Genomic DNA, 18,981 nt, shown 5'->3' on the forward strand with positions numbered 1-18,981 from the left:
ACAAACCCTCTGCCTTGTAGCATAGCACTAACAAGGCCGGGAGCATCGGATATAAATCCCCCGGTGGACAGGAAATCAAACGAAATGTATACCTTTTAACAAGCACAGTCAAAAGGCTTCACACAGCATTAACGACATATTGTACTGATGATACAGAAGACAGTATGGAGGGAGCTGGGGATGGTGGCAGAAATGGCATGAAATGCAGGTACGCAGCAACGCATGATGCTGTGAGCGTGTGTGTCCGGGTCTTTGAATGCATGCAGTATTCAAGTCCTCTGAAGGGGAAGGCCTAGACTTTCATTAGGACACGGGTTAATGAGTATCAGCCTTAGTCTCATGCTTGACCCGGCTTCGCCACATGCAGTGTACCCTTACGAGTTTCTCAGAACTCATTGCGACTGATACCGATGTATCATACTAGCGTGCCACCTGAACAAGCCAAACTCAAAGCATTCTTGTCTTTGTGTGGATTTAAAATAAATAATAATGTATCATTGTGGGAGTGACGAAAAGACTGTGGATTCATTTTTAACGAAAGTGTTATTAATCTTTATTAGGCAAATTAGACATGAGTGATGTTCCTGTCAGCTCCCTTTGTCGCCGTGGAGATGGGGAATGTAAATGAAGATCAACCTGTCAGCCGTCCCAGAATTCCGTCTGGCGCTCCCTCTCCTCGCCACTATTCCATGGCTCCTCTCATTAACCGAGAGAGAGAGAGAGAGAGAGAGAGAGAGAGAGAGAGGAGAGAGAGAGAGAGAGAGAGAGAGAGAGAGAGAAGAGAGAGAGAGAGAGAGAGAGAAGAGAGAGAGAGAGAGAGAGAGAGAGAGAGAGGAGAGAGAGAGAGAGAGAGAGAGAGAGAGAGAGAGAGAGAGGAGAGAGATGAAGAGAGAGAGAGAGAGAGAGAGAGAGAGAGAGAGAGAGAGAGAGAGGGAGAGAGAGAGAGAGAGAGAGAGAGAGAGAGAGAGAGATAAACTGAGAGGGAGAGTCTGAGGAGTGGAAAAACATTGACAGATCTCACTTTCTCTCGCTCTCTCTCTTTCTCGCTCGCTCTTCTCTTCTCTCTCGTTTACAGGGACATTTAAAGACGTCGACAAAGTGAGAGGGGGAGAGCTTTTAGAGGCACGCACACACCCGCACGCACTTACACACAGGGATTAGATTCTCGAAGAAAGCCCAATTAAGTCTGTGTAATTGGTTCTGCTAATAAACTGAGAGGCAATGATTGCTAGTGATGGCCAAGTAAATCGAGAGAGGCTTCTCTGTGGTGGACGCTGCCATCGTCCTCCTAATGCATCTATTAATCAAGCACAAGAGGTCATGGGTTGACCACCATCTCACCACACCCCAATTTACACCCTGAAAGAAGCACCAATTGTAATTAAGTCATCCCAAAATACTGTACTGGAATGAAAAGGGCATTGCAAGGGAACCTGTTGACACATCTGCAGCTATGAGTTATGTTGAGGCTTCAGCAGTGTCAGTTCAGAAAAATAACTCCCTACCTGTCCTTTTGGTGTTCGCCCAACGCTGAAAAGAACACTGCTTGCTTCAAGCAAGGGAAGGCAGCTGTTTTGTCTGTTGTTACTGCCTTATCCTTGGTATTGGAAAAAGGTAAGAGGATTTTCTGAGATACCCAACTGAAGCTTGTTGTCAAAACACATTTAAGTAGAATTTGTTTTGACAAAAAACGAAACAATTAAAGCACCCTCCAGGTGAATGAAATGGGCACTTCCTCAATAAATAGATAAGGCCCATTCAGTTCAACAGCCAGACAGCAAAGGCAACAGAACTATTGAGTGTGCACTTTTATATTAAAAGCCATTGAAAAGAAGAAAAAAATCCAATGAAAAGCTGCCAACAAATAGCCATTTAAAATGGGTTCTCTTCTACATCATTAGGCTCCTGCATGCCAGAGATATACATTGCAATTTAAAAGCCAAGAGACAGAGACTTGCGAACTACAAAGCATCGGTTTGTGGGCTAATGGAGACGCTCATTAGCAAACAAACAGAATATTCCGTAGCTGGAGGAGAGGCTTAATTATTTTTTATTTATTTTTTCCTTTCTTCTTCTTCCTTTCCCAGAACATAAATAGGTAGTGGTATACCTCACAAGAGGCAAACAGTAAGAGGTTCGATCTTGCGATATAAAGAAACATGCCCCTCTCACCGTTGCATGCATGTAAAAACAATCCCTTTGGGATAGACATGAATATACGAAGAGAGCAGTGGTGGCTGCTGGTCTTTCAAACAGGGGAAGCTCATTTTCGGCCTAAATCATATACATTTTCAGTTCACTGGCTAGTTCACCCCTACGACACTAGCCTAGCCTACTGTATGAATGAATGAATGAATGAACGAACAATCTAACGAAAACATATTTAAACCCGAAGGAAATGTGGGAATTAGGTTAAACTGAAACAAGGAATGTGATGTATAATTGTATGAAATGTATAATGAAAATTGGCTAGCAATTTCGCCAAGCAAATACCATGGGAATCAGCTTGAATAGCTTCGGCGACTTTTTATAGTCCAAAATCGCTGTCAATCAAAAGGAGATGCAGTCTTTCGACAGACCCTCCAATCATCACGCGGAAGCCCAGCGTCCAGGCCAGCCCACTCCTCCATTCAACCCCAGAGACGCTGAGCGTCCAGGGCGGGACATAATCGCAGCATTTATACAATGACCGTATAGTTTCGAAGCACTGAAAAAAACTGTTCAACGCAGCCCCATTGAAGTCCATGGAAGCTGAGCTTCAACAGGGAAATGCACTGTGGCGCTACGGGAATGTATGAGAAGGAAATCAGTCAGTCGACCTGCTAATATATGTAGCTGATTCTGAACGAACTAGTCTTCGATATGAACGTGTTCTAACGCATTTAAAATGTTAACACAATAGTAAATATTTGACCATTAATATTTTGAAATGTTAGGGGAAGCTGAGCTTCCCTTGCAGTCTTTAAGAAATCGCCACTGGAAGAGAGAGAGAGAGTATACTGTACACACACACATTCATTAATCAATGTATGGTATGTTTGTCTTAAGGCAACTGAAGAACAATTGAAAAGTCACTGATGTTTTTGTGTTGCGACAGACCACTATTTGAAAGTCCAAGAAATTGTCACGTAATCTCACATGAGATTACAAACATCAGGCAAAATGATATTCTGCTCTGGCTTCATATTGTGCGTGACATTTTCTCCCCTTTAAGATACCACCTTTTAGCTTCACGCTAGTGATCAGTTCCTATGGGGAATTATTATTATTTCATGGCTGACTTCATAATTGCTTTCTGATACAGCCAGGCACTTTCAGTCAATTGAACACCGCCCAAACTATAGTTATAATAAAAATGTTGGTGAACTCACAAAATGTAAGTACAAGCTGAAAAACATCAATTTAATCTTATACAGGTATAGAGATAGGCATGGATATGTTAGGGGTTTATTCAGTTCCATTTGTGCCCTTGAACTGTATTGTTTCTTATGTAGATTGTGTCTGTTGCTACCGTATATAATTGGCATATATTGATCCCAGATGTACTGTAAAGTCCTCTGTGTGTGCATATGTGAAAACAATCCACATTTTTCCCTTCTCTCTTTTGTTTTCTTTTCTTGATCCCAGCTGAGAGCTGGAGAGACTGCCGCTGTCATAGCCAGGGAACTGGCAGAGCAAACCAAGAGTCCGCTCCAGGCGGGGGATATCACCTACACCGTCAAAGCCATGGGTCAGCTGGTGGACCTACTGGACGTGCAGCTGAGAAACCTCACCCCTGGAGGCAAAGATAGCGCCGCCCGCAGCCTAAACAAAGTAGGTATCACCAGATGCCCGGGGAAAATAATGGTTTTGTCCTAAACCTGATGACCGATGGCTTTCCTCGCTTGCCTTTTTCGAGTATATGTAGGTCTGTGACAGACCTTGACAAATGCGACAACAGAAATGTTGAGGTTAATGCTCAAGGTAACCAAGTCATTGCTTGCCTATCTGCGTGGACCAGATCTGTGATAGGGGCTACACATTAAAAAGGGAAGACATTTTATCGAATTGATTAAGTGCCAGAGACGAATACTGTTTCTCAGCATGTGCACCCTTCTTTCTTGTTGGTGTTTCACTGGCTGACGCCTGCCAAAACGACTTTAAACCAGTCAAACCTGAACAGCAGGTTTTGTTTTAATGATGTGCTCTTCGGCCCACCACTGTCATCCGGAATAATATCCCATGTAGCGATGCCTCGCACTCTCGAAAACAACCCACCTGACACGAGGTGTGGGAGCAGGGGCTCACCTCATAGTGTTAAAAATGAAAAGGGGCAAATAAATACCACCACGGCTACTGAAAAGGGTGCCTCAGAGGGCACAGATAAAATAAAAGTATCGTGGATATGCCAGGATTTTCAATAGCACCTTCTCATGCAGTGCAGCTTTATCACAAATGGCAAAGGAAACTGTCCTGCAAGAGAGCTGTATGTAAAGTTCCAGAGTGCAGAGTTGTATTCTTTTATTATCCTTCCAAAGTAATGTAATTACACCAAATTCACAGTTGGGCACACCTTGGGGCACCCAGGCAAGTTAAGCAAAAATAATACATTCTGTCTGCAAACCAACGGGAAAGCAAACATCAGTGAAATTTTAAATGTCAGCCGTTAATTTGTTTGAGCGGCTTCACTTGTAGTGGAACAGGAACACCTGTTCCCAAATCGTCTCCCCCCCCACACACACACACAACTTTGATTTCATTGCTGCACACAGATGTCCCATTGAGATTTTAGTGCCAGTTCTCTCGTTTGGAGGACACAGCCAGCAGGAATGAAAGGCAGACGGACACACATTTGCACTTTTTGAACTTTGCTTTAGTTTATATATATATGAAAATATATTATTTTATAGAAATGGAGAGTCATAATCAATCTATACTCAAATAAAGCCATGGTTTCGAAGAAAAAAAAATGAAGAAACTTTCTTTCAGATAAAAGCTGAAGAAGTTACAAAACTTCAAATGAGATTAACTTGTAAAAGTTCTTTTTTTCTGTCAGAGCATCATCTCAGAGGTCTTATAAACACAAAAACTAATATGAAATGTAATGTTAACTGGAGAATAATGATTTCCAAATGAGTCAAAGTTACCCTCGATAGACGATATCCTTTTAATCCCCTTAACATACAGTAGCTACCCATAAACTCTCATTGGCTCCTACTCGTCAGTGTTTACCTTGGAGTTCAATCATTTCCACACAATCTGCTAGGAGCTAAGCTTATTAAAGATTCTTTTGATAGCAAGGCACAATGCTCTCCGTTGGCCAGACAAAGAGCAGATTGAGTTTGCAGACGGCAAGATCCGTGACACTTTCATGATCAAAGGGGAGCTAGCATGGAGGCGCTAACGGGAGCTCTTCCAGGGATGGGGCTCTGATGTGGAGCAAGAGGCTGCTTCACAGGAAAGACGGCACCCAATACATCTTAAGGGCCATTCGCACTGCAACGAAGCTAACCACTAAGCTACATCAGTGTAGACCGTTGTTGTTAGCGCTAGCACTTACCTAGCCACTTCTGGAATTCAAGACGATGTTTGAATTCATAATAGTTACAATTAGTCAGTTGGTGCTCTTGTTCTCTGGATTGACCTGCTAATGTCAGACCCTAGTATGCTAATGCCAAACTCTTTTTAGCTTTAGCTCTCCAAACGCTGTGACAGAGGTTTCCAGGTTAAATAGTTCTCCTTACTTCCTCTTTCTTCCTCGTACCCAGAGGACCAGCTGGTAACCTTGAAACTCCACTTGAAAGAGCAACAATGTCTTGCTGTCCAATCCCCACTAGGGCAGTGTGCCTCATTTTGGTGCTAATTAAGACTAGGTTTTTGTGATGTTTTCCAAGAGAGGGCATAATTAATGTACAGGCAAGTTTTGTACAGTTTATGTAAAATGGAAAACACTTAATTAGCTAGAGTTTTAGGTGCTGTATCACCCCCCTCTCTTTTCAAGGTACTAGAACGTGTTTGTGGTTTTGACCTTTTACTAACTCTTACATTGTTCCCGGGGTTTCGCAGCTGCAGAAACGAGAACGCTCGTGCCGGTTTTACGTACAGGTATTTGGATTCTGTCTTTGACCCCAACTTCCTTCATCTTGTCATGTCATCCAAGCCTCACCCCTCCCCATAGCGACTGTGTTGATGGTGTTGACATATGCATATTCTTATTTGTTGTGCTGCTACTATTGCTAAATCCATATTCCTTATGGGCCAGCCATGTGAATTTTCACCTTTAAACACAATATTAAAAGAACATTGAGTACCATGTAGAATACACATGGTCGTAAAATTGGTTTAAAGTCAAATTAAAAGGGTTACATTTCACTGGTTTGAGTCATTTTTACCTACATCCCAATTAGACCAACAGCTCCTTATCCCCTGTCATGTGTCAAGTCTTGTGAATGCACCTTCCCAGCATGATTTGGGTGCTAACCAATTTTGTATTTGATTATAAAAATATATAAACATGCCGTCATAATACTTGGTCACAATACAATATGTACCAAATTTGGCAAAGTAACTAGGTATGGGTTGCCTGGGAGGAAAATTAGGTAGAATCTGGTTATAAAACAAGACTGTATTGATCATTTAAATCACTTTGTACATTATACCAAGGCTACATTTGAGGTTTCTAAAAAAACGCCTCAGACATATCCAAATGTACCAAATATCATCTCAAAATGTGCTTCAGTATTTCAAGTAATGAGAGGATTTAGATTGAAGTTACAGTACATATGTTGTATTTATATATGCACCTCTTTACAACTCAAAGGGATGTTGAAACTTCAGTATCTGTGCATGTAGAGACCCTCTATAGCTATTAATTATTATGGTGCCAGCCGGGTCCGATATTTACATGATTGTCAAAAGCTGTCATCAAAATCAATTATATGTTGACTAGAGCTGCTGAATGTGTTGACATGCTTACCCTCCAAGCAGATGGTTCCTATAGCTTACAGACATGCCTGATGTGTCTGCACAGGAATCCACTGCAACATACTTGTCGAACAACGTATTGTGCAATGTATTTTGATTTGATTAAATTCCCCCAGGCTTGTAGTAAGTCACTGAAATATGTATTGGTATGTGATTGTGCATATGGCGGTGGCCACCTCACAGTATGTCTGTATTGCGTGAGTTTGTGTAAATACACACACCTGAGGGTTTGTGTGGGTGACTGTGGATTTGTTTGTGATTTGTTACTTAGCTCAGGGAACTAAATTGCTAGATTAATTACAGATTAATATTTGATGTGAGGGAGTTTGTGCATGCAGATCTACTCAACGTTTCATTTCTGTGTGTATGCGTACGTTGAATGAGCAAAGTGGGATTTATTTACAGTACTGTATGTGCAACCCACCCCCCCGTCTGGCAGACCAAAAAAGAAAGAACCGGAATAATGAAGCAACATCTGTGGCCTATCCGTAAAAACAGCAGCATTTATTGCATGTACCAGGCAGGCTTTGAGGGACTTCCATTGATTAGGGAAATCGGGAAATGTTTTCACCAACAGGTCCCTGGTGGTCAGCATAAGTGGGATTAGTGCAAAATAAACGGCAGCAACACCTGCCGATCCTCTCTCCCTCTGCTCGGAGACTGAGGGGAACACCACGCGCAGTCATCGCCAACAACGAGTTTGCCTTGAGAGGCGTTAAGTAAAAAAAAAACAACTGACAAGAACATAAAAAACTGCTTTCTCAGAGCGTGGGACAGAGAGAACAGAGAGAATAGCCGAGAGACGAGTAGAGAGGGAAAGAAAGCTGCCGACTGTCTGCGCACGTTGACGAGCATGTGCATTATTGAGATTGGTGATCAGGTATCCAGCCGCGGCTGCTCGTTAGCCTCGCTGCTAATTGTGAGATGGGAGGATAGAGCAGGTGTTTGCTCTCTAATGGAGATGAGAGGAGTTTGGTTCGCCGCCTTGATTGAAGGAGTCCATCTTGTTGGTACGGAAGGGACTGAGATCCTTGTTCATCCATTACCGCTACTGTTGCCGGGTCTGTAGGCTACAGGATCATGGGGGGGGGGGGGGGGGGGGGGATTGGTCACGTTGAAGCAAGTCACAGTCCACTCGCCTCAGTTGAACGATTGGAGAGGGAATATTGATTTAGTCTGAATTACTCACGTTTTTTTTTTTTGTGGATTAAGAGAGGATCTGCAGTGGGCCAAATAAATAATAGTTTTCTTTTCATCTCTGGCTCTGTGGGAGCAATTGAGCCTTGATCTGGTCACAAAGACTGTCTCTGTGGCGCTATCCTCTCTCATCTACATATGCCCCTAAAGGCGGTTGTCCGTATTAGATGTTTTAAAAGGCTCTTCCTCTTAGATTTTTGAACAAACCCGATCAAAATGTCACCCAGTGTTGGTTCTTTGGTGTTTTTTGTAGCTACATCTTGTTTACGGGCCATGACACTGCGGTTGGCCAATTAGAGTGATTACATCCCCGTTGCTTCAAACTGAGGTCAAACCGCAGAGCGCTGCCAGCTCAAAATGGCCGCCAACGAGGAACATTTCTTAGTGAAGCAGGCTATTTTCAGTGTGGTACGGAGAGATTGGTTATATGGTAGGAATTACTCAGCTCCCATTTGTTTTGATCATTTCAGATCCAGAATAAAAATAAATTAGCTATCCCCACTTCTTGGCGGTAGCCTATGGGTCATAAACCTAAAGATTCAGGGAGAATATCCCAATGTATGTGGATAACTGGCTGCAGTGTCGCAGTATCAAACGACCTTAAAATGACTTGAATGCCTTGTCCAAAATTGTAATGAGATTATAAAACTTTATTGGCGGCCAATTTGTTAAAAGATGAGGTTTGTTAGGATGACCACACACCCATAAACCTTTTTTCCCTTCATTCCTTTGCAGCCCCTGCAATGTTATATGGGCCGTGTCAGTTCACAGTTATGGTCCATCTGTGATCAGTTGACAACGTTCACCAAAAAGTTGTGTGTCTACAGGGGCTTAACTCCTTCACTTATTCACAAACTCATAAATTCATAAACTGAGTCTTGCCACATTGCAATGCAATTCAAGTAGAGTTCAAGTTTTGTTTACTGCATGATTAGTAGTTGCACAGCGTGGTTTTGTTGTTGTGGTGGGGATATTTTTCCATTCATATGCGAACACAACTATTTCTCAGATATCGTTTTTTTTTTTTCTTCAGCTATACAGCTGTGAACCAAGACAGTTAGCCTACTGTGGGCTATCAGCACACAGAACATGCTAATTACATGCTACCGCTAATCTGCTATCACACATTACCTTGAAATGGAACAGTATCTACAGTAGCTGTGCATGGGCATTGTTGCCTTGAGTTTTATTGACTCCAGAGTATCGATGATCATTTAGACAGCTAGACAGGAGGTTGGATCCCTCTCAAGTGATCCTATGTGCTAGCTAGAGAACAAAATATAGCACATTATGTTTTCTTTAAGAAAAAGTGAATGAAAAAAGTCAAGACGAGAAAAAAGAGGGAAAATAAGGGAAAACATTTTTTTGAAAATACGATGGGGGCTCCGTAAGAGACAATGCAGCAAAATGAGAAAACGGGAGCCACTTCTTTATCAGAAGTAGCAGTGTTTTCTGAGAGTAACGACTGAGTCGACAAGATTGAGTGCGGAAGGGAACGGGAACAAGAGAAACGAGCAGGTTTCAGGAGGCAGCGAGTGAAGGGCCCGCCTCGCGATTCATCCCTCTTCGGTTCTGCGAAGCCGGCACCGGGAGTTCAAGCCCAGCCAGAATCAATTTCCCCAACCTCGAGTTCATTTCATCAATCAGCGCACACACAGGTTGTCTTGGCCTGGCTCCAGCTCCACGCTAATATCCCCCCTCTTCCTTCCCCTCATTGGTATAAATGACCCTTGTGACGCTACTTTTCTACCCCAGCCCTCACCTCAGCTCAGCCCCAGGGTGGAGGCTAGCTGATGATTGTCATTTCCAGATCCTCGAAGAGCAGGATGGAGTGCTTTCCCAGGCGATCGAGAGTAAGAAATACTTTAAGGTGGAGGGAAATAAAAACGGTCGCTGAAAGTTTGGAGTTGTGGAGTGAACCGGTACATTTTGACAGATTGAATGCCTGAAGTTAGGCGCCCAGACTCTACACTACACTGACTGTGCTGTGCTCTGCCCTGCATGGATGCATTCCTCTTAGCTCACTCCCTCCCATTCCCTTTGGAAGTTCTGCTTTGGAGAAAGTCTGTTTTTGTGTGGGGTTTATTGTGCGAGTGTGATGTGTGGGTTTTATTCTGTGTGTGTGTGTGTGTCTGTTAGCGAGTCATCCCCAGGAGTGGTCTATAGATTTCATTGGGCGGAGAGTGCTGATGGCTAGACTAGAAGCGTCGCTGCTAAGCTTAATCACTCACACTTATTTTAGTTTATTTCTCTCCTGCATCCTTAAACATGCTGGTTTTTAGAAAGTAGTATGAAATATTTACAAGCACCATTTGGGGATGCTATGTTGTTGTTTTTAGCTCATAAATAATATAATTAGAACATGTCAAAGTGTTTTGTGGAAATGGATAAGTCCTATTTCTCCACTACTTCAATGACTAATATTGCTGCTATTACTTCATAGTATGGGTAGGCTACAACTGCTAGGCCTTCTACTAATATTACAAATACTACTTATGTAAATCTATGCAAAAAAGGGGGAAAGATCTACAATTTGAAAAAAACGTTTGTCCAAAAACCTCCTGATCCCAGTCTTTAAATGACTGATATTTATTTATCCACGGGGGGCAGTTATAAGCATCACATCCTCACATTAAGCTGCTCAATCCAGTCATAAATTGACTTCTTGATTTCAATGAGGAGATTTGTGCTTGAATCCTCCCCTAATCAAAGTCATTTAGGAGTCCCATACAGTGCATTGGTAACACAAAAACTCAGATCAGATTAGTGCGATGGAATATGTTCCTCAAGTCCAATTCACTCTTCCCTCTCAACCAGAAAACCTACACCTACACACTCATCACTAACCACCTCCGTGTTTAAAACAGACCGGGCAATGGGGGAAATATGGCAGCAGTCTGAAAACGTGATTCCTAATTGAAAAATAAAAACAATTATAAATCCAACTTTGCCGTTAATGTCAAAGGTGCAATTTGAGATGGGCTGCAGATAATGGATAATTACATTGAAGTTTGGTATCTGCCTGCCCTAAAAAGAAAGAGAGAGAAAGAGAGACAGAAAGATGAAGAGAGGGAGAGGAAGAGGGAGAGAGACAGCGTTTGTGCACATTGTGCATAATACATGAGTACCAGCCGGCTGTTGCTGTTTGATACCCCCTTCATCTCAGTGTACCAGTGAGTTGAATACAGTCACTCACTTCCTGTTTCCTGTCTTCAGAAGCAAGTTTATCCGACCTTTACTCCACTGCATCGTGACAATATTGTTTGTACAGTCTCATTCAACCTTTCCACAAACCAAGCAGTAAATAAATACAAAAATAATGGTAATGCCAATTATATGCCCAATTCAGTTAGGTAATCATTTCTCTGATACATGTGGCAAACTATGATAAAAGTTGTGTTATTTCTGTTTGGAATAATGCCCAGTCCATTTGATTAGTCGAGGCGGCTCTGGCGGCTTGGGCCTTGTAGCCTTAGGAGTTGTCCGCCTCCTGCTGTTCAGCAGTCTCCCAGAATCATTTCAGAAACTTGCATTCCCTTTCATAGTCCGCTGATCAAGAAAAGGAACCCCCTCGTTGCTCAATTCCCACTGTCGTATCACCATATACTGTGGCTGAGGGATAGCATTTCCCCCCTTTAAATCATATGGAGTGTTCCCCCCTCGCTCAGCTTCTGATTCTCACTGACTCCAGCTCAGGATCAAGCACAACGTCCATCTTGGACTTGCGAGAAACGTCTAACTCGGTCTTTGATATGGGATATCAGAAAGGGCTCTGAGGATTCCTTGAAATGATTAATTATTCTTTCCGAAGGCGCCCTGTTCAACGGTTCAAGTGAATGTTTGCACAGTTGCTTTGAAAAGTAAGAACGCCTACAACTGAAAGTGTTTGAACACCTGATGGATAAAATTAACTCCTGTACCTGCGTTTTGTTCCGATGTTAGGAGGAGTAAGATGAATAGATTTGCCTGACCAATTAGCATTCTATTCATGAGTCTTGCCATTGGCGTTCTAAATCTTTAATTGCTCTAGATTTCTCATCTTGTCTTCCCAGTGATATTTGTCATGCTTCCCTGATTGTTATAGTGGGATTTGGGGAGGAATAATGGATGTTTAACGATATTAATAATCAATCAGAGTAGTGGCCCTGTTAAGTAGCCGACAACAGAAAAACCTTGTACAACCATTTGCTTGTCATGGGCTGTAATCGCCTCTGGCTAGGTTGTTTGTATGAATGTGTTGTTGCTGCATGGAGAGTCATGTGCTGTGAAAGGAGTGCATTGTAATGCGGGATTCACTTGACGCTTTGTGTCTAGATTTCTCGACTAATTTTCCTCAACACATTTTAATGGCCACCTTAGTTCAGTCTTCATTACGATTTGGGTTTGGGGAAAAAGCTCATTCTAACCCCATCTTTGAATTAGTTCCTCGACCACTCTGAATATGTGCACTTGTAGTCTGTAATTAAGTAGGTATGCCTGGCCCTGCCTGGATGACCTATAGGGCAGGAACGTGTCCTGTTTATGGATATGGAGGGAGCTTATGTCACCAGACCCCCCCTCACCTCACACAGGCCAGCCGTGACCCAGACATCCGTGTGTAATCTGTGTCGTCCTTGTTCCTACCCCCATTATTCACCCGGTTTGGCCACAAACGACCCCATTTGATGTCTCATTACTCATACCATTCCACAACCCATCCCCTGACCCCAACTCCCGACCCTACCAAACAAACCCCACCCCGAGCCTTTGTTAGCATGCACGGGGCTAGCGCACCACTAACCCCCCTCGTCTGCTGTTGGGTTGGGTGGCAGGCGATGGTGGAGACGGTGAACAACCTGCTGCAGCCCCAGGCCCAGGCGGCGTGGAGGGACCTGAGCAGCGGGGAGCAGCTCCGCGCCGCCACCATGCTGCTGGACACGGTGGAGCAGGGGGCCTTCGTCCTGGCGGACAACCTCCTCAAGACCGACATCGTCCAGGAGAACACGGACAACATCCGTAAGTGAACGATTGGTCCGTTTTGTGTGGATTGGTTTTGGTCCCCTTGGTTTTCGGGTCCACGGCGTGTAAGTGAACAGTGTGCAGTTGGGTTTCGTTTGTTTTCAAAAGCGAGCGTGTTTGTCAACCAACCGAGACACGGCCTCATAGGTACTTATTTGTCACTCACATTCCATGTCAACAAAATAATACAAACGAAATAATGACTGAAAAATTAAAGGGAACATTTGTTGCAGCAATACAGGGTTGAACACAGCATATTTGCCTTTCATCCAATGAGACAAATATTAGCCTTGTTCACTCCAATTCTTCCAGTCCCCTGTAATAATCAATTTATCCAAACTAAAATGATAGGCTATCAAGTTCTCCCATGGTAGATGACAGCTCTGCTCTCTCACTCTGTAAAGCACTCCAATGCCTCCCGTAAGACTTCAGTGTATGGTTACCGAGTGCACCTCATAGCCATTGATCCAGGGTGCTCTACCATCGACCATTAAGCTCCAGAGACGTCGGGATAAGTGAAGGTCAAACGCCAAAGTCCCCAACCCTCTGGAAAGGTCACGTTCAGCAGGGTTGCCGCGATTGACCCTTCTGGTGGTGGTTGCTGCTAAAAAGACGCAATTAGCTCATGTTTCTGTTCTTCTGGATTCCGAGGTTGTATAAAAGCCATTGATGCTGGTGCTGGATCAATGCTAAATGCCCTAATCTTCAGGCTATACATGTCCATGGACATTATTAGAGATATTCGAGCTAATGTGGGCTTTGCCTTACTTGTCCTTTGTATCATAAAGCCCTGTAGCCCTACGATCGTTCATGCAAATAATGTAGCCGTATTTAAAGTGTATGATTCTGTGTCTACCCTCATTCCTGGAGAGAAGTCATTACATTACCCTCTAAGCACAAATGTTTTCCATCACTGGAAATTGTCTCTTCTTTGATGGTTTTCCAGAAGTCTGTAGTTTGCAGTGGTATGCTGAGCGCATGTATTTATCACGTTTAGATTTTTTAAAGAGACAAACAAGGACAGAACCTGTTTGTTTAGGCATCATGATATTTTACCGCCCTCAGACACCAGGGAAGGTAATGTTATGATGTATCGGACTTGCGCTTATGGGATGGGATTTTTTTGGTTCCTGCTGCCATGGCAACCAAAAAATATAGGTCTGCCAAGTGAGAAGGGGTAAGCTAGCGTAAGGGGAATTAATAAAATGTAATTCTTTGTATCCGGCACTCAATTCGTACGAGTATTAAGGAGATTCTCGCCCTTGTTTGGAGAAAGGAGAAAAATGGCTCCCCCTCGACTTCCCACATGGCTACAGCTCTTTTGTTTTTTACATCCCGCAAGACGGGCAGTGGGTTAATCATGCCATGATGACGTATTTACAAGGCCTTTAGTTTTGTGTTTGCTCTGGTAAGTTTGGCTGGCATTGTGGCATCGTTTGAAGCTCTGGTCCCTGATGTCAGTCCTGCAGGTCGATTCACAGACTCACAAAATGCAAGTGCCCACTGCGCCAGCTAATGACTGCTCTCTCCGAAAAGATTGGTTGGAATACCGGTCTTTTCTCCTGTCCGTCGAGTGTGTGACTGCATGGGTATTGTACCTCTGTTCCACAGCTGCAGGGACATTTGTCTGTGGCGTGTGTGTCTATATGTGTCTGTGAGCGCAGTGTGTGCATGTTTCTGTCTTCGAACGCCTGTGTGTGTCTTGTGTGTGTGCACAGGAGTTTGTGTGCATCTGGTTTAATTCCTGATTGCCAGTATGTTTATTTGTTGTATATCAATCTCTCACCGTTAATCTCATTAAAATTATAAAAATTATTTGAATGCCTCCCTGCAGGCACAGCATTAGCTACCTCGGGTGTACCATGCCTCAATCCACTCCCAAGCTGTTTTTAGCAGTTCATCCTGCGATGAAAAACATTCCGGTGAGTCAAAGGCAGGAATGGAATCTTTGGATTGTTCGTTATCTGCAGTATTGTCTCAACTAAGTTGAAAAGGACCACATCAACATTACTAAAGAGTCCCCTCCACTATTGTACAGCATCAGTGACTCAGTTCTAATGTGGGAGTATTCACCGCTTTTGAAAGGGAAAGCGTGAAAAAATATGGGATTTAAGAGTAGACCTTCTGAGCTACTGTGAGGATTTATAATCTACAATATTTTGGGAGTTGACCTTGGTATGAAAGAGATAAAAAAAGGGGGGGGGGGGTGAGGAAGTTAAACTTGGCTTCAAAGGAAATATGTTCATTAACATAGCAACTTTTCCAAATGTCAGTTCAGATTCTCAAAGTATAAAAATATATATACATCTAAAATACAAATTCCATGCAATGTTCTTTTCAGCAGTGGCTCAATTTGCATGCGGCGCTTCACATGAACAGTAACGGGAGCAGCAGATGAGTTGAAGCAGGCCCCTTGCGGGGACAAGGAGGAACCGTTCCTCCCATACGCTGAAGCAACAACACAGTATCGATCACCGAACCCGTTTCAGACGAGCCCCCATCATCACCTTGTTTTCCTGTGTTTTATGGCGCTGGAGCCTTTGAACTAGAAATGAGTCGGTTGCCTCGGTCCCGACAGCTGTTCCTCCAAACACCACATCCGTCTCTACTTCCTCCTCTCGTCTCTTCATCCCCTTGGCTTCCTATTTTCTTGGGGGTGAAAAAAGCCACCATCTATAATGATTTAGTGGAAGCCAGGAATGTTGCCAGTTTTCTTTTTACCACCTGTACTCGGTCTCACTCGAAAGATTAGGTCTGGGGAGACCGTAACCCAGCGTGACGCCTGCGTCGAGGTGAGCAAGGTGCAATCTCTCCCCGGCCTTTGAACACCGGAGAAGATACTTCACTCCGCACGCCGAGGGACATCTGATTACTTCCATCAATTATATCTGAGAGAAGCCTGCATGAATAAGAGAGGGGCTGCCCCGCATCATGTTTGATGTTTGTGGACACATACAGAGGTGCATGCTGGGAAAGCAAGTTTAAAAAGCTTTCACGCAGGCCCGACAAGCATCTTTGATCAGGTGCCTCTAATTGTATTGCTTTTATTATCCCCCCCCCCCAAAAAAAAATTTCTCCCTCGACGGCTTTCAACTCTAACTAACAAGACTGAAGTGCTGTTGTGAATACAGTCGGGCCTGTCGATGTTGAAAGGCTAAGCTAAGCTATTGTTTGGGGCTAACAGGCTCTGGTAGATGTACAGAGCGAGCCGTGACAGGCCTGTGTTTCAGAGCGTGCGTGACATGGTGCACAGCCCCAGATGCCATCGCTGGCACCGCATGTGGCCCGCTGAAGTTTCACACCTCACAATTATATCTTCTTTTGAAAAGAAAAAAAGCCTTTGCAGTGTACTATATGTTGTGTGTGTGTGGATTTGGAGTGTGTGTTTGTGTGTACAGTGCATGGAGTTTTTGTGTATGTTTGTGTGTGAACCCATGGCAGATGATTAGGGTAGCTTAAAATAATTGTACCGCCTACTCTCTGCCTGTGTGTCCTTGCAGAGCTGGAGGTAGCCCGGATGAGCACAGATGGGAACCTTCCAGACCTTAAATTCCCACAAACTGGTGGCCATGGCAACTCCATTCACTTATCAGCAAGCACCTTGAAACAACATGGGAGAAATGGTAGGTATCCACAATGCACCTTAAATCGGCTCAATGGATACGCAACCTAGACATTTTTTTGTTTTTTTAAATGTGAGTGTACTTTATGAAAGAAGCGGAAATGCCAGCAACCTGTTGAATTGTGAACAGGTTACAGACATGTAACCTTGTACATCTGTGTTCGTAGAACTATTGGTGGCTGACTACTCACAGTATGTGCATGTAAACAGTTGGTTCAAAGAGCACAGAATAAGTCTTGACAGTGTTGCGTGGCCTCGAAGTTCTCCATTCTGACCAATCATTTAGCCTTTTGTATAAACAAAGTCCATCACATTTACATTTAGCAGATGCTCTTTTCCAGAGCAACTTACAGTTAGTAGAGGGACATTCTCCCCGAGGCAAGTAAGGAGAAGTGCCTTGCCCAAGGACACAATGTCATTTTGCACGGTCAGGAATCGAACCGGCAAACCTAACCGCTCAGCCATCTGACCCCGCATGCTCATACAATATTGCAGATGCAGTCAGTCAGTCGCTCGCTCATGGTTACTTTCTGGCTCACTCCCTCCCTCCCTCACACGCACACACAAACACACACCATGTTATTTTGAGGTGGCGATTTTTTAAGCACAGTGCGTATCGTGACATACTGCCCTGCTCCCTTCTGACTTGTTAACAGTAGAGGGTCCCTGGAAACTGAATTAGTCATATTCAAGCACCGGCCCTGAGCAGTAACGAGCCCATTGTGCACAACACAGGCCCATCCTGCGGCGCTCCACACACTGTTATTTGGACGTTATTACTCGCTCATGCAAATAGGCACTCTGGACCAGATCAGCCAGGCTCGAGACCAACCAATACTCGCCGAGTCATTACAGCCAGACAGAAGATAGCCCCCCTCATCCGGAGGTACGCAGCGCAAATTGTTTCCCTTTCGTGGGAGTGAGTGGTCCCAGACACCGCAGGAGGCAACCGGCTTTCATATCAGCTCTCTGGGGGGGGGGGGATACGGCGTGGAGAGAGCGTGAGTGGGAGAGAAAGGAAAGAGGGGCTGTTTCCATGCCGACGTTTTTCGACAGAACCGTCCATGAGAGGCCAGGGGAAAGTGGTCGTGTTTAAACCACTCGGAGTTTGTCTCGATAACATCCTCAAAAGACAATTGGAAATGTTTAGTCTTTCCCCCCGACCCCCCTCTAATGTTTCCATTGAAGCACATGAAATACCTTTATGCCGTTTTGCACCTATTAACGTATCAAAAAGATCCCCCTTGTGTGTTTACGTGCTGTCCGTTCTTTCCAGGTTCGAGAATAACAAGCTGCCCTCTCTCTCTCCGTCTCAGGCGAGATCCGGATAGCCTTCGTCCTCTACAAACACATCGGGGCCTACCTCTCCACAGAGAACGCCAGCATGAAGCTGGGCAGCGAGGCCATGGCCACCAACTACTCGGTCATTGTCAACTCGGCCGTCATCACCGCGGCCATCAACAAAGACACCAACAAAGTCTACCTGTCAGACCCGGTCATCTTCACGCTGAAACACCTGCAGGTGAGCCGGCGTACCCGAAGCTCATCCTCGTGGAGGCCAGAGCTCCTTAGTGTGGAGGTTTAGCAAATGTCATGGGTCCCAAACATCTGCATTTAAAGCCGTGGTGCTGAATTCCAAGCGTTCCAAATGTCACTCCCCGATATAGTGAATGACATGAAGCACATTCAAAGCACTTCACATGAACCCCGGATTGAAATAAGCTCGAGGATCTCCCCAATTCCCAAAGCACTCTCAATTCCCCCAACATCATGCTTACATTTGATTGAAGGAGCTGGTTATGGGGACCAAAGTTTGACGAGCAGTTCTTCCTGGACTGATGGGGATTTGTTTTTGCGTCTGATCCGCTTCTCCCTCATTTGTTTCTGAGCAAATGGGTCACGTGTCAAAACTGGGAGGCTGAACAAATATCTTCGTTCTATTGGGAGTCCCCAGAGGCTGGTTAGTCATAGCATGGGAGAGCTCCTCACCGCCCCCCCCCCCCCCCCCTTCTGCATTATCTCCCTCTCGCACGACTCAGTCAAAACAGCCCCGCTTAGTCTCCCCGCGACGCCTCCAGCGATTATTAGGCAGGTTGAAAGACCTTGAGATATTTGCAGAAGGGGCTGTGTGTTCTGGTGTGTGGGAGGGACCTCCCTTCAGTGTCTGAGGTGTGTGTGTGTGGAGTGGGGGGGAGGGACAG

The 18,981-nt window shown here is 44.4% G+C and overlaps 1 protein-coding gene across 1 annotated transcript in view; it reads left to right on the top strand.

Annotated features, from left to right (window-relative positions):
* LOC134010125 (adhesion G protein-coupled receptor L3-like) overlaps window positions 1-18,981 on the top strand; it is a 166,214-nt gene that overhangs the window by 110,889 nt on the left and 36,344 nt on the right. The window contains exons 10-14 of the mRNA XM_062449992.1: window positions 3,628-3,813; window positions 6,046-6,084; window positions 12,972-13,155; window positions 16,659-16,781; window positions 18,097-18,302. Of these exons, the coding sequence (XP_062305976.1) occupies window positions 3,628-3,813; window positions 6,046-6,084; window positions 12,972-13,155; window positions 16,659-16,781; window positions 18,097-18,302 (738 nt within the window). The remainder of the gene's footprint in view (window positions 1-3,627; window positions 3,814-6,045; window positions 6,085-12,971; window positions 13,156-16,658; window positions 16,782-18,096; window positions 18,303-18,981) is intronic.

Source organism: Osmerus eperlanus, chromosome 23 (assembly GCF_963692335.1).
Source record: "Osmerus eperlanus chromosome 23, fOsmEpe2.1, whole genome shotgun sequence".
NCBI classification, from domain to species: domain Eukaryota; kingdom Metazoa; phylum Chordata; class Actinopteri; order Osmeriformes; family Osmeridae; genus Osmerus; species Osmerus eperlanus.